The following is a 14004-nucleotide window of genomic DNA, read 5'->3' as shown; positions in this document are numbered from 1 at the left end:
AATAACACCATTTATTTTAGAATCTAAATACCTTTTCCCCTTGATAAGGGCATGGCACCATTAACTCCTTTGAGGAAAAAGATACCAAGCTGCCAGGAGATGGTATTGGCTTTCAGTTAATAAGTATCCACAAACAGTGAATCATCTCAAACAGTTAACTGGGTCAATTATGTTCAAACAGGTGCCCTAAAGGTGAAAGGTTCAAGAGCCAACTGTTAATCCTTGGAACCATCCCATTTTTTCATTTATTTTTTTTTTGAATATGAGAATTAGCTGCCCTGAATTCCTCAGAGATTTCTTAATATGAATGTCTAGCCTGGTCATTCATTATCTGCCTAGTTTGACATTTACCTAGTTCCTTGTAATGTTGATGCCTGATATATTCCTGTCTTTGACCAACTGAGGAACATTCTGGGTAAACTGATGCTAAGGTCACTTGGAGTTAGCAGATTAATTAACTGTTCAGAAACTTGAAAAATCACAAAGCTCGAGGAATAAAAATTTCCAAGTCAATAATTATTATATGGTTGAGAAATCTGGGGGACAGGACACGTATGATCATCATAGCTCAAACACTCTGGTACAACAGCATCAATCTGGAGTGACCCCTACTGAATTATTCTTGATTTACACAAATGCAGCCGAGAGCAGAATTTGATCCATTGTCTTTTAAACTTTTTGACTCAGTAAATGTGGACAATAACTGATAATGCAGAAGTGTTAAAGAACCTTAGAAAGAGTTGGTTGGTGGGCACTCTGGGTCTTTTAAAACAGATAGGTTTCAGAGTAGCAGCCGTGTTAGTCTGTATTCGCAAAAAGAAAAGGAGTACTTGTGGCACCATAGAGACTAACAAATTTATTTGAGCATAAGCTTTCATGAGCTACAGCTCACTTCATCGGATGAATTCAGTGGAAAATACAGTGGGGAGATTTATATACATAGAGAACATGAAACAATGGGTGTTACCATACACACTGTAACCAGAGTGATCACTTAAGGTGAGCTATTACCAGCAGGAGAGCAAGGGGGAAAAAACCTTTTGTAGTGATAATCAAGGTGGGCCATTTTCAGCAGTTGACAAGAACATCTGAGGAACAGTGGGGGGTGGAGGGGAGGAATAAACGTGGGAAATAGTTTTACTTTGTGTAATGACCCATCCACTCCCAGTCTCTATTCAAGCCTAATTTAATTGTATCCAGTTTGCAAATTAATTCCAATTCAGCAGTCTCTCGTTGGAGTCTGTTTTTGAAGTTTTTTTGTTGAAGTATTGCCACTTTTAGGTCTGTAATCGAGTGACCAGAGAGATGGAAGTATTCTCCAACTGGTTTTTGAATGTTATAATTCTTGACGTCTGATTTGTGTCCATTTATTCTTTTACATAGAGACTGTCCAGTTTGACCAATGTACATGGCAGAGAGGCATTGCTGGCACTTGATGGCATATATCACTTTGGTTATATCACAATTATCAGACTAGTTCCTACAACTTCTCTGCAATGAAGGGGAAGTGATGAATGGAAATTCCCCAGAAGAAGAATAAATGATCCAGGTGTCAGTGGTGGGACATGAACTTGAGATTCTCAGAAAGCTTTGGGCTGGAGAGAGGAAGAGATGAATATGTGTTAGTATCAGGGGTGTCTGATTTAACTGAGGGACCAGGGAGGGAGAGAGAGAGACTCCATAATTCTGAAGAGAAGTTATGCACTGCAGGAGAAGGATCCTGGCCACCTCAGAAGTCTCTGTCCTAAGACCAAAGAATTCTCCAGCGTGGTGAAGAAACTGAGGCAGGATAATGCATATTGGTCTGTTTATTATGTTGTCTGTCTTGTGCTATCTAAGTAAAAAGTAATTTGTTTTAGAATCCTGTGCAAAGGTCATGTGTCTGTTTGTTTTGCTATCACATACCCCTGAAGAGGTGAACTGTTAACCCAGAGTGACCACACAGTTGGCATTCTGGAGGAGGATATGCTTAAGCTAAAGGGAAGTGTGAGGGGGCAGAACTAGTCTCAGGGCCTTGGCATGTGTGTGTCTCAGCTCTCAGAAGAGAATGGTAGACAGAGGATCCGCACCCCAGGTGTGTGCCTTGATACTCCTGACAGAGGCAGACCTTGGATTTTTCGGACTCAGAAAGCTTAAAGCACAGAATGCCCAGTGAGGTGGGCCTCAAACACAACAGCCTGTTGAGTGTGAAGCCAGAGGAAGCTCTACCAGAGCTCTGTGTGTGATACAGTGGAATCAGATTTTGTCATATTCTGTGAGGATAAATAGGACCCCACCACTGATAATTAGTGATTTCCGGAGTGGGGGAAAGTAATTATTCACTAAGCTAGAGAAACTGTTTTATGTAAAAATACAATGAAAGAATCACCATATTTATTATATTAATACAAGTGTTTAATAAGAATGGAAGACTGTTTTTATTTCTGGAAAAAAACCCACTATTTTATTACAAAATTGCATGGGAAGAGCAGGATGTTCACAAGTTTCTTTATACACTATAATACAGTTCTTTGAAATATGAACATAACCAGCTCCTAAAGAAAGGGAAACAAGCCTTTCTAGGAGGCAAACAGATATTAAGACTTTACATTTTTTCAAAGTATACAAATTACAAAATAGGCTTCCTTTTTTAAATGAAAGCAATTTATATAATATACAAACTCTGTATTAGAAATGAGGTACACCTTAACGACATAAGGGGAAATATGCTAGTGAGCCATGATAGTTACTAGGTGTTGCATCACATGCAGGGCAATACCACTTCAGATCCATTGGTACAGATATTGAAATCCATGTGTAGTTTTACAAACTATGATCTCCACAATAAACAACCCCCTTTGAAATATTTAGGTTCTTAATTGTTTGTGGTGCTTTAAGATCTGAAAAATACATGTATTCTATATTGCTCACCTGACAAAATGCTGCCCCTGTTGAGATCTTAATTTGTATTGCAGTAACTCCTCAAGGCCCTAGTTAAGTGCTTTGTACTGTTTACACATACAACAAAAAGACAGTCACAGGCTCAGAGAGCTTACAATCTAAGGATGTAATGAGACACAAATTGGAAAGGATGGGGGCAGGTGAGGGAACAGAAGCATAAGAAACCGTGAGAGATTATGACTAGTGTAATAAGCAGCAGTCACAGCACATTAGCTGCCTAGCCATTTTCAAGTATTGTGTAGGGCAGAGGTTCTCAAACTGTGGGTTGGGACCCCAAAGTGGTTCAGGACCCCATTTTAATGGCGTCACCAGGACTGATGTTAGACTTGCTGGGGCCCAGGGCTGAACCAAAAGCCGGAGCCCAACTGCCCGGGCCAAAGCCGAAGCCCAAGGGCTTCAGCCGTGTGTGGTGGGGCTCAGGCTTTGGCTTCAGCCCTGGGTGATGGAGATCAGATTACAGGCCCTCCCGCCCAGGTGGTGGGGCTTGGGCTTCGGTCCCCGCTTCTGGGGTCATGTAGTAATTTTTGTTGTCAGAAGGGGGGTGCAGTGCAATTAAGGTTGAGGCATCACACAGAAGCAGGGTTCAAATACATGGACAAGTCCATCTAAATGGCTTTGATCTTATTCTATGCTTTATAAGAGGAAAATCCTTTAAGGGGGAAATGTACTTCTATTATTTTCCTCTTTAGTTCTTCTGTTAAAAGGTCACAAATTGACAGCCCTGCAGATGGAAATCCTCAACTGAATCCACAAAACTGGAACAGCCTGGGAAAGACTAAGGCAAGATTTCTTCACACTGTCCCATCTCACCCCCAACCTAGCAGGACCATCTCACTCATGCCTGATTATTCCCAGGTACCCTTTGTGACACACACAGGATTGAGCCTAATTCCTTTCTCAAACACTGAACAACTTCCAGCTGGTAACACCCTTCACTCAGTACTGACTGGCACCCAATATTGAGTTCCACAGTCCACTATAAAGCTCTCAAACAATGAATTTTCCTCAACTTTGCTGGTCTATGGTGCCACAGAAGCAAAGATTCACAATATTTTTGTTCTTTCATTTTAGGATTGTGAAATGCATTTCAAAAAACCTGCTAACTGACACATTGTCATACAGTGTAAGGACTACATGAGCTTTTATTGATTCTGTATTTCTGTCCTTCTCATCAGTGCATTGCTGAAGGCATGTCCATGGAGATTTCCCCAGTGGTTAGTGCCTATTGGCTTTGGCATTCCAGATTCACATGTGCTGTCACCAGAAAAGGCAGCAATAGCATGGTCCTTAGTCCACAGAAGACAATCTGGATAAACAGAGAGTCCATTCATATAATGAACAGTTCTGTACAATCTAACTATATGTTAAGCACATCGTAGAATATGGTTAATATCCCTACTTAATTCACATAGGGTGAATTTTGCTCTTGTTCAGTAGACAGCCTATAGTAAACAGCCTATATGCCACTTAAGTTCCATTTAAACCCTATTTTGAGCGCTTGGTTCTGGCTCAGATCTAAATCCACAAGAAACCAAATTTTCCAATTTACATTTGGCTTTAGTACAAGCTAAATCAGGACTGTGTACAGCTGATTTTATAGTATCTTGGCTATTTGGAGCTGAAGTCTCACATAAACTAATGATACTTTGGCACCATCAAAATCAAAGCGTAGCCTTATTTGACCTTGAATCTGAAACTCTAATTTGAATCCAGCCTCCTGGACTGGCCCACCTTTTTTAATAATTCAAGTGCTATGCAAGTGAAGATCAAGCAGTTCTATTGCTTGTCTTGGTGTGTTTTGCCTTTATTGTCAGGATCAACTGTTTTCCATTGGTGAAACTAGATGGACCAACACTCTGATTTAGTACATTGGAAAAATCTAATGTTATTTTCAGGATAATGCCTTCTTGAAATGCAGAAGAAAAACATCTATTGGATTCCAGCTAATGAATGTTTACTTGGGGGGGGGAAACGGGTGGGTTTTCGTTATCAGTCTGGAGGACAGAAGCAGACTGTTGTGGCCCATTGTACTTAATACAGTCAAAGGCTGGAAAGCTATATCAATCTATTAAGCAATTCCTAGCTTCTTTTGTAGCTTATAAGAGTTATGTAAAGGCAATGAAGCATAATGACCTCTAAGAAATATGATTCTTCATGCAATGATGTTAGATTGTACAGGTCAAAATCTGCTCTGTTATGCCTAAACAGCCGCACTGAATTTAGTAGTGCATACAACTACATAGAGCAGAGTCTACTGTGTCCCAAAGGCACTTATCCACTTTACCTCATCGTCTTCTAAATGCAATGGGAAGTTCTCGGCTGGGGATTAGTATTCCTGAATGCAGAGTTTCTACTGCCTTATTGTCAGTTGCAACAATCTGATATTTGCGAACAAGCTATAAAGACAAAAACATGAGTTACAGAACGCCAAGCATGATTTTGGCTCACTAGCCTAATTTTTTAATCATATAATCAGACCAGTTACTTGTTTAAAGAATGTTGTGATGTAATATTTACCCAGCAAAGGGCTAAATGAAGTTGTAGTTCAGCTAAGCGACGCCCAACGCACATCCTCCTCCCAATGCCAAAAGGAATATGAGCAAAAGGATTTATTATATTCTTCTCAAGCCAACGCTCCGGTTTAAATGTAGTCCAGTCTCTAAAGTACTCTTCATTGGATCCCAAGGCATGACTGTTTAACATCAACACTGTCTGGAAACAAAAGTAGTAGGAAAAAGTTCCGTTAAGAACAGGTTTGGAATAACTGAGTGAGTCATTTTGTATTAATGGAAAAAGCTGTTTAAAAAAAGTGAAGCAAAAGTTATTTTCTCAAAAAAGTAATGTACTGTAGGACTTTTCTGGGTGGATGAAACAATCTTCAAAGAGCAGACAGACACTGCCACCCAGCAGATATGAAATAACAGAAAATATGAAGAATGTCTTGGAATCAACACTAAAATTCTTTGGAAATATGACCTAACTTTAGTTCCAGTGTAAGCAGGTGCAACTCCACTGAAGCCAGTGAAGTTGCATAAGGACAGATTTTAAGAGAGGAGATTAGATGGAGAATTATTGTACTTCTTCCATGCTAGCTTTTTAGCCTATTGAGAACTACCCAATTGAAGATGAAAAATAAGGAATAGCAGAATGTGGGGAGGGGCAGACTGAGAAGAATGGAAAATGAATGTCTGAGATTATCCCCTTTATAATTTCAGGCATTAATTTCATTAATCTAATTTTATCCTACATTTCAGTGGTTTTCAATTTCTGGGAAATCTTAATATTTTATCGTTAAGTCAGCATTCTGTTCCTTCATCTTTTTAGGTATTAGCTCATGACTATGCTCTCTGAATGCTTCATAAAAGCTTATCACCACCTTCAGCAATGGGAACTTGTCTGTAACCAGCAAATGACAAAGAGTCGTTTGCTTACTGGAGTGGTTACCCTGTATCGATAATTATATTGTAAAATACTTATTTTACGCTACCTACATTAACAAATTCTACTCACCCCTTCAGGTAACACATAGTCCCCAAGCATTGTTTCTTTGTCAAGAGTGCGAGTGGTAAATGGCACAGATGGTGTTATCCTACAGTAAAATACATAAATTGAATTAATCTACCATGATTTTGTCTCCTCATAAGTATGGGCAATATTTTACTCTGAACACCTAAGTGGTCATTTTGAAGTTATTATACCCACTAGAATACCTTCCCCATTATGGCATAGTAGATGGCCATTGTGATCAAACAGAGCCCATTTTGCTTTACTCAGAAGTTATCTAAAGAGTTCTACCTCATAGATTCTTTCAGACATGCTTTTAGGTAAGGCATTTTCTTCAGGTCCTCAGCATTTGGACTCTCATTAGCAGACACTGCACTCTGTATTTCCTGGAAAAGCTTCTGTTGAACGTGTGGATTGCGTGAAATGTTATACAGAGCCCACAGTAGACTATTGGCAGTCTGAAACATGACCAGAAGAGAACTCTGATGACTAAGACACCAGAACATCAAGCAACATGACTATCCATATTATGTGCATAGTATGGCCAACATTCTGCCTTACACTGGAAAACTCTTCAGTCTTGCCTAAGCCTAAAATAATGTAATCCTTCTGCCCATTGTTCTCTAAAAGAGAACAAGAACTGGTAGAAAGAAGAATGTAAAAAATATCACCATGTCGTTCTTTTAGGTAAAATTGCGCATGCATACTTGCAACTCAGTTTAAGTGACTATGCAGCATTAGTTCACTGTTAGATATTTGATATCTTGCCCTTACTGGCAGAAAGGTTTGATTGACCTGGAAAATTAGGTAACTGCTATGATACTAACTTCAGTGATTGTGAGGATGCCCATATTAAAAATGATACTAACAACAAACATTCACAGCTCCATGTGTGTAATCTTGATGTGCACTGAATGTACAGAATGGCCCTCAGTCCGGAATGTGATAGCTATCAACAATGCCAGCATTACAACAAAACAAAAAACTTGCTGAAAACAAACCAGTTTTACCGTTTCAACTCCTGCAATCTGGAACTCTGTGATAGCAGCATACAGTTCCTTTTTGGAGAGTTGACTCCCAAAGTAAATGTCGCACAGGAAATCTTCACTGGGATTGTCAGAATATTTCTCCAGTCTGCTGTCAATTGAACACTTGGCTGGAGATAGAAGGGGAGGGAGTGATCAGAAAGTTACTAAAAATTCATCAAATCTTAAAGGAAAAACATATTTACACCAGTGATCATGAGAGAGGAGACAATGTTTATTGAACCACTACCACCACCAAACTAATATTGCCCTTTTTGTGTGAGTATCCCTTCCTGCATTGAAACAACCACACCCCCTCCATTATAAAATCAGGGATGGCCAGAAGAAACTACTGAATATTAGAAGGCATTCTGCCTTGTAGACATATGAAAGAAATCAATGACCTTGATGTAAGCTACACATTCAGCTATGGATACATGGGTTGTAGCTAACTTAAGGATAAAGTTCATTGGCTTTGGTTTTCAAAGTGGACAATGGGATTTGGAAGTCGACGAGAGTTGGGCATTTTAGCATAAAAATATCCTAGGTGGTTTTTTTTGTTTTGTTTTTTACTGGAAACTTTGCAATGTGTTTATCCTGTGATGGTAAATACCAGATCCCAAACTGATAAAGTCATTTTTCTTTGAACATAGTGTGCCAGTTTTTGCCATCCTTATTCACAGTGAGGAGAACTTTTGTTCCATGAGTAGCCTCATTGGGACTAGTTATGAGAAAGACATTATTCAACACAAGCCAGGGTATCAGAAGTTGCCCCTTATGAATGAAACAAGTTTTTATAGTTTGTTTCTTTAAAACACACAGATTAAAAAGCAATGAAATGAGCATGCACCAAACTGGACATGGTGAAGGGGTGTATATTTTCCTCTATCATACAACAAATATGAACCTTAAATATGAATCACTGTATAATTGTGGGAATAAATATTCCGGTCAGTGTTACAATAATCTGAGCTACAAAACCTTGCTTAATTTTTAACTTGAATATTCACAGGCTGCTGAAAGGGGGAAAACCCCATCTTAATATTTGAGGATACAATAACTTTTGTTAATTTCAAAGGCCCATAGAACCAAAACCAACAGGAAGAGCTGTTCAAAAGAACCATACAGTGCTCTGTCACTTTGGGGGGGTCTCAGAACCTGCATTTATAAAGTTATTGAATTTCAGCTCCATCATAATTCTTTAACTCTTAGCATACATCTCTCTGTAGAATGCTAACTCCTTGTCTCTCAAGAACAGTGTTAAGAACATAGTACACTCTCCTGCCTACCTCTCTCAAATGTACTGAGTTTTATACAATATCCTGCTTTCAGTCTATTTACCTTTCTTTAGAGACTAATTATACCGTTGGGCCTTTCCCAAACTGATGGGTTTTCCCTATGCATCATGTGTTTACAGACAAAGCAAACTGTTAGTCATAACTAAGTCAGAGTCAAGTAAACTTGGTGGGAGTGTGTAAACAGTGCTCCCACATTCTGAGTAGAAGAGGTTTGGAGTAAGAAGCAAAAGTCTTCTGTTGCACTTTGTGAGACGGTCAGCAATCAGTAGCTTTGCGATGCAGTAACAATTATAAGTGGGTGAATTCCTAGTAGGAATTCCCAGCATTCATAAACATGTGGGATTTGTATTTAAAAATTACCTGTTTTGAAGATATTGTCCCATGCGTTGGTATGAGCTTGCCAGACTTTTGTGTTCAGACTTTTATGAAGTTCAACTGGGGTCACCATCATCATCCCAAAAGTACCCATCATCTGTAATGAAGAAGAAAAAAAACACACCTTTGTTCTCTCTGAGTTATCACCAACCAATTATGCTTTGTGAAAAAAAGTGGATTAACAAAAAGAAAAAAAATTCTTACTGTAACTCAAAATTGTGGTTCTGATGGGGTGTCTATCTTGGACAGAAAGGATTCACATTTGAACTAGGACCACAGCAAGTGTGCTGCAAAAAGTGAGTAAGCATGCACCTGTTATGCACAAAATCCCCTATATCTGCACATGCAAATGAGCAATTTTAACAATCTCACATAGGCGGGACTCCCCAACTAAGGTAATGATGTTGCATCATATGTGCCTATTCTATAGAGAAAAGATTTAATCAGTAGCCCAAACATGTTTCTAGGGTTGGTTTATTATTTTATACCTTTTTTTGGTACAGTTTAGTCGAAAGGCAAATTTGGCAGTTAGATATCCAGTTATCTGCTTTGGACATGCAAATATGTGGCTTTGCCAGTGCAAAGTTGTAAGCGTATAGGCAGGGTTTGAAAAAATGTGCCTGGAATTTGTGTTTGTTTTCTTATATGCCCTGGAAATTACGTAGTGAAGCAACAAAATAAAACTCACTAATTCACTGCATTGATTTAAAAAAAAAACAACAGTACTCTGTTTCAGGAACTGTGTTTGTAGATAGAGCAGATGATGAGCAACGTGCTTAAGGACTAAGGTACAGCTCCTCAAAGCCATTTAAACACCTGATGCCCATTGATTTCAACAGGAGTTAGGTGCCTCATTGCCCTTGAGGATCTGGGCCTAAGCCTTCTCCATACCGTTTTTACAGCCTTGATGAAGTTCAGGCCTTCTTCTCCCACATCCTGCTGCAGGAGTCCAAACCTCTTCCCATACAATACCAAGCAGATACCTGTCATTTAATATATATATATAGTTACCCAACAGCATCTAGACTAGTATCCACCACTTACTCAATTACCCTTCTGAAAAATATTCTTAGTTCTAAGATACATTCTTAGGCACAAACAAAAGCCTAGGTACTTTAGGGTAGTTCAAGATTCCCTCTGTACGGGCTGGTTCAGACTCAGTGTGGCTCCATATTGCAGCAGGGAAATCTAGTCATGACACCTATGGGAACTGGAGCTCTTTCCAGTGAAGGCTTGCCCTTTAAGTGGCATCCCTTACTGGGCATGTCACAATCACCTTATTTGCCAAATGAGCTATTGGGATTCCCTAATGCACATCTAAGGGGATTTTGAATGTCCTATTAAAGATGCATATGTATTTTTTTTTCCATCAGAGCTTTACTATGAAAAATCTAATTTTTTGCCATTGTTAGCACACATCATAAAATCAGAAGTTAGAGATGGAGGAGACCTTTTAGACATATCTAATCCAACCCTGTGGGACTAGCACAGGATTGTTGCTTATAGTATAGTCGCTAACATTTGGTCCAAATTTAAATGTCCTAACAGGTGTTAATATGAATGTAATTTTCAATTATAAAGAAGAAAACTTACTTTCAAAGGACCATTTGTTGAATTCTGAATATATGTTTTCAATTTCACCATTGTGGTTACAAAGATCATCTATTCTATGCATGAAATCCACCAGGACCTAAATGATGGGAAAAAAAGATTTGGAGACAAGTTTAGTTTCTCGATCCTAAGCAGAGTGTTTGAACTGCTTATCTAGTACTCTTCAAATTCAACAGAGAGAATCTCAAAGCAGTGGATAAATATTTTTAAAAGATTATTCTATAGAGGGGAGTTACAATTGTAAACTCTGGTGGATTTGTATCAGAATAGATGACCAAAGCACAGAGTAGTTAAAGCAACACGTTTAAGGGAAGACTACTGCAAAGTGCCACAGCAATTCTCGATGCTTCTTATGGTATCAAGATGTTGACCAGGGCCTTAGCCATCAGTTTCTCAGTTTGTCGTGCTTTGGGATCAGACTCTTGCATAGTCTTTGTGTACAGTTTTATCCTGAGTGATATTAAAAAGTGTACTACCTAATGTTGTTGTAAGAGTTAGTTGCATACAAAATGATTAAACTGAAGAGGAAAAGACAGTTCACACATCCTTCAGCATGAAGTACCTCATTGACTGTGGCATCCAGTTTCACGATTTCTGTGGGCTTCATTAACTTCTTCTGAAAGGCACTTCTGACTCTCTGCCAGTCCTTTCCTTCTCTAGATTAAATAACAGCAAAAAAGAGCAAAGTTAAAAACAAAGCAAAGCTGTCCAACAAAACATGCTGCAGGCTTAATCAAACGATTGCAAATTGGAAGCATATTTGCTAACAGCATTAAGGTATCAATACTCCATCCCATTAAAAAGTAGGGAAAAAAGAATAAGAAACAGATAAAATGTGTACTAAGTACAATTATCTCTGGTTAATGATCATGTCATCACTTCAGAGGAAATAGCTTCCAGTGGGTAAGGATGCAAAGAGAGGCTAAAGCATAGCTAGTCTGAATGGAAACTAAATATTACACGTTTAATGATAGTGGGAGGTTTATAGCATCACTGCAGTGTAAGCAGGCTGGAAATCGCCTTTTGCCGGGATAGGGACGTGCCTTGAGCAAGGCAGAGGCATTGCAAACAAGATCGATGTTCCAGCCTCTGAAATGGAGCTTTGACACATTGCTGGCACCTTGCTCTATTTACACAGCATGCCTGGCAGCGTTATCAGCTGTGCGGCTTTGTATCCTTGATTTCACCGAGTTCCGCACGGTCTCTGTCTTCATCTTTGCAGTGAAGCAGGGAGGTTACGGGCTCAAACAGTGCAGCAAGTTATTTCTCACATCCCGCTCACGGATTTCACTGGGCTGTGGCTCAGGTGATCTTCCCTGCCCCCCGCCCCCGCTCCGAGATGCTCCGAGCCCCAGCTCCACTTACAGGATCAGCAGCCCGTAGCCCTCGTCTCTGTAGTCCCGGTAGGCTTTCCAGGGCTTGATCTCCAGCCTCTGGGGCTGAGCGCTCTCTTTCCGGTACAGAGCTTCTAACAAGCAGGGGGCTCCGATGTGAACGGAGTCAAAGGCGCCCAGCTTCATGCGGAAAATCTTCCCAAATTTCCGGTGGTAATCAGCCTAGGGCGAGGAGACAGCAGCCGGAGAGTCCCAGGTGAGGGCAGGGAACAGCCCACCCCCTCCCCTCTCCCATATGCTTGGCCCCAGGCGAAGGACATCTGGAGAAAGGCAGACCGCAGGCGCGCGGGTTAGCCACCACTGCCCAGCCCAGGAACCCTCTCCTCGCCTCCCCTCCAGCCCCAGCTGATGGTTATGCTTACCAGCGTCTCGTGCTGCTTTTTGAGCCCCCCTTTCCAGAGGACGTCCGGCAGGCTGCCCAGCAGGGGCCAGTTGGTGGGGCCGGGCAGGGCGGAGAGGGGGTGCCCCCTGCAGTGAGGAGCCGGCACGCTCGGCGCCACCTCCTCCGCCTTAGGGTGGAAAGCGCAGGCGGAGGACGTGGGCAGCCTGGGTTGCTGAGGATGCTGCTGCTGCGTGCTGGCATCTCCCAGCGTCAGGAAGGACCTGAGCAGCGGGGCTCTCTTCAAGGGGGAGCTCATGACTAGGGGTGTGGGTGCAAAGGGGCTGGTCGGAGGAAACTGGCCGGGAGAGGCACGTGGCCTTGCGGGGCTGCAAGTGGCCGAGGGGCGTTGGCGCTCAGGTGGCTGAGGGGCGCTGGCTGCAGGTGGCCGAGGGGCGCTGGCTGCAGGTGGCAGAGGGTCCCTGGCTCTCAGGAGGCAGAGGGGTGCTGGCTGCAGGTGGCAGAGGGTCCCTGACTCTCAGGAGGCAGAGGGGTGCTGGCTGCAGGTGGCAGAGGGTCCCTGACTCTCAGGAGGCAGAGGGGTGCTGGCTGCAGGTGGCAGAGAGTCCCTGGCTCTCAGGAGGCAGAGGGGTGCTGGCTGCAGGTGGCAGAGGGTCCCTGACTCTCAAGAGGCAGAGGGTCCCTGGCTCTCAGGAGGCAGAGGGGCGCTGGCTCTCAGGAGGCAGAGGGTCCCTGACTCTCAGGAGGCAGAGGGTCCCTGGCTCTCAGGAGGCAGAGGGGCGCTGGCTCTCAGGAGGCAGAGGGTCCCTGGCTCTCAGGAGGCAGAGGGGCGCTGGCTCTCAGGTGGCAGAGGGTCCCTGACTCTCAGGAGGCAGAGGGTCCCTGGCTCTCAGGAGGCAGAGGGGCGCTGGCTCTCAGGAGGCAGAGGGTCCCTGGCTCTCAGGAGGCAGAGGGGCGCTGGCTCTCAGGTGGCAGAGGGTCCCTGGCTCACAGGTGGCAGAGGGTCCCTGGCTCACAGGTGGCAGAGGGTCCCTGGCTCTCAGGAGGCAGAGGGGTGCTGGCTGCAGGTGGCAGAGGGGTACTGGCTGCAGGTGGCAGAGGGGCGCTGGCTTTCAGGAGGCAGAGGGGCGCTGGCTCTCAGGAGGCAGAGGGTCCCTGGCTCTCAGGTGGCAGAGGGGTGCTGGCTGCAAGCTACTCTCCCAGAGATGCTGCTGCCCTCTCTCGCGCTCTGTGGTTTCCCATAGCCTGGCGGAGATGTGTATATATAGCACTTGGGGATGTCTGTTGGACTTTAATCTGGGACCAATAGGAGCGCTGGGTGGGGCGGGGCGGGGCGGGGCGGGACTCCGGTGGCCCCGGGACCCGGCGGCGGGGCGGGCGGTGCATTAGAGGGGTCAGCTGACTGCGGGTCACTGAGTGTATTGTCAGACCGTGCCCCTCTCGCCCTGCGCCGGTGCTGAGCGCGCAGCAACATCTGCTGAAGGCGCTGCCCTGACTCTCCCAGAATCCGCTTACAG

At 43.0% G+C, this 14004-nt stretch overlaps 1 protein-coding gene across 1 annotated transcript; it reads right to left on the bottom strand.

Annotated features, from left to right (window-relative positions):
• Positions 1–2427: 2427 nt before the first annotated feature.
• On the bottom strand, positions 2428–13707 carry CYP24A1 (cytochrome P450 family 24 subfamily A member 1). The gene is made up of 12 exons (XM_084645332.1): positions 12510–13707; positions 12119–12309; positions 11316–11409; positions 10736–10832; positions 10034–10125; positions 9128–9239; positions 7455–7600; positions 6736–6902; positions 6451–6529; positions 5458–5652; positions 5225–5336; positions 2428–4246 (listed from the first exon to the last, which is right to left on the bottom strand). The coding sequence occupies exons 1-11, from the start codon at positions 12783–12785 to the stop codon at positions 5226–5228; spliced, it is 1560 nt and encodes a 519-aa protein (XP_084501458.1). The 5' UTR covers positions 12786–13707; the 3' UTR covers positions 2428–4246; position 5225.
• Positions 13708–14004: the final 297 nt, after the last annotated feature.

This window comes from Lepidochelys olivacea (genome assembly GCF_965140295.1).
Source record: "Lepidochelys olivacea isolate rLepOli2 genome assembly, chromosome: 13".
Lineage (NCBI taxonomy): Eukaryota > Metazoa > Chordata > Testudines > Cheloniidae > Lepidochelys > Lepidochelys olivacea.
Note: the sequence above shows the minus strand (reverse complement) of the source record. Positions and strands in the feature narration are given on the sequence as shown.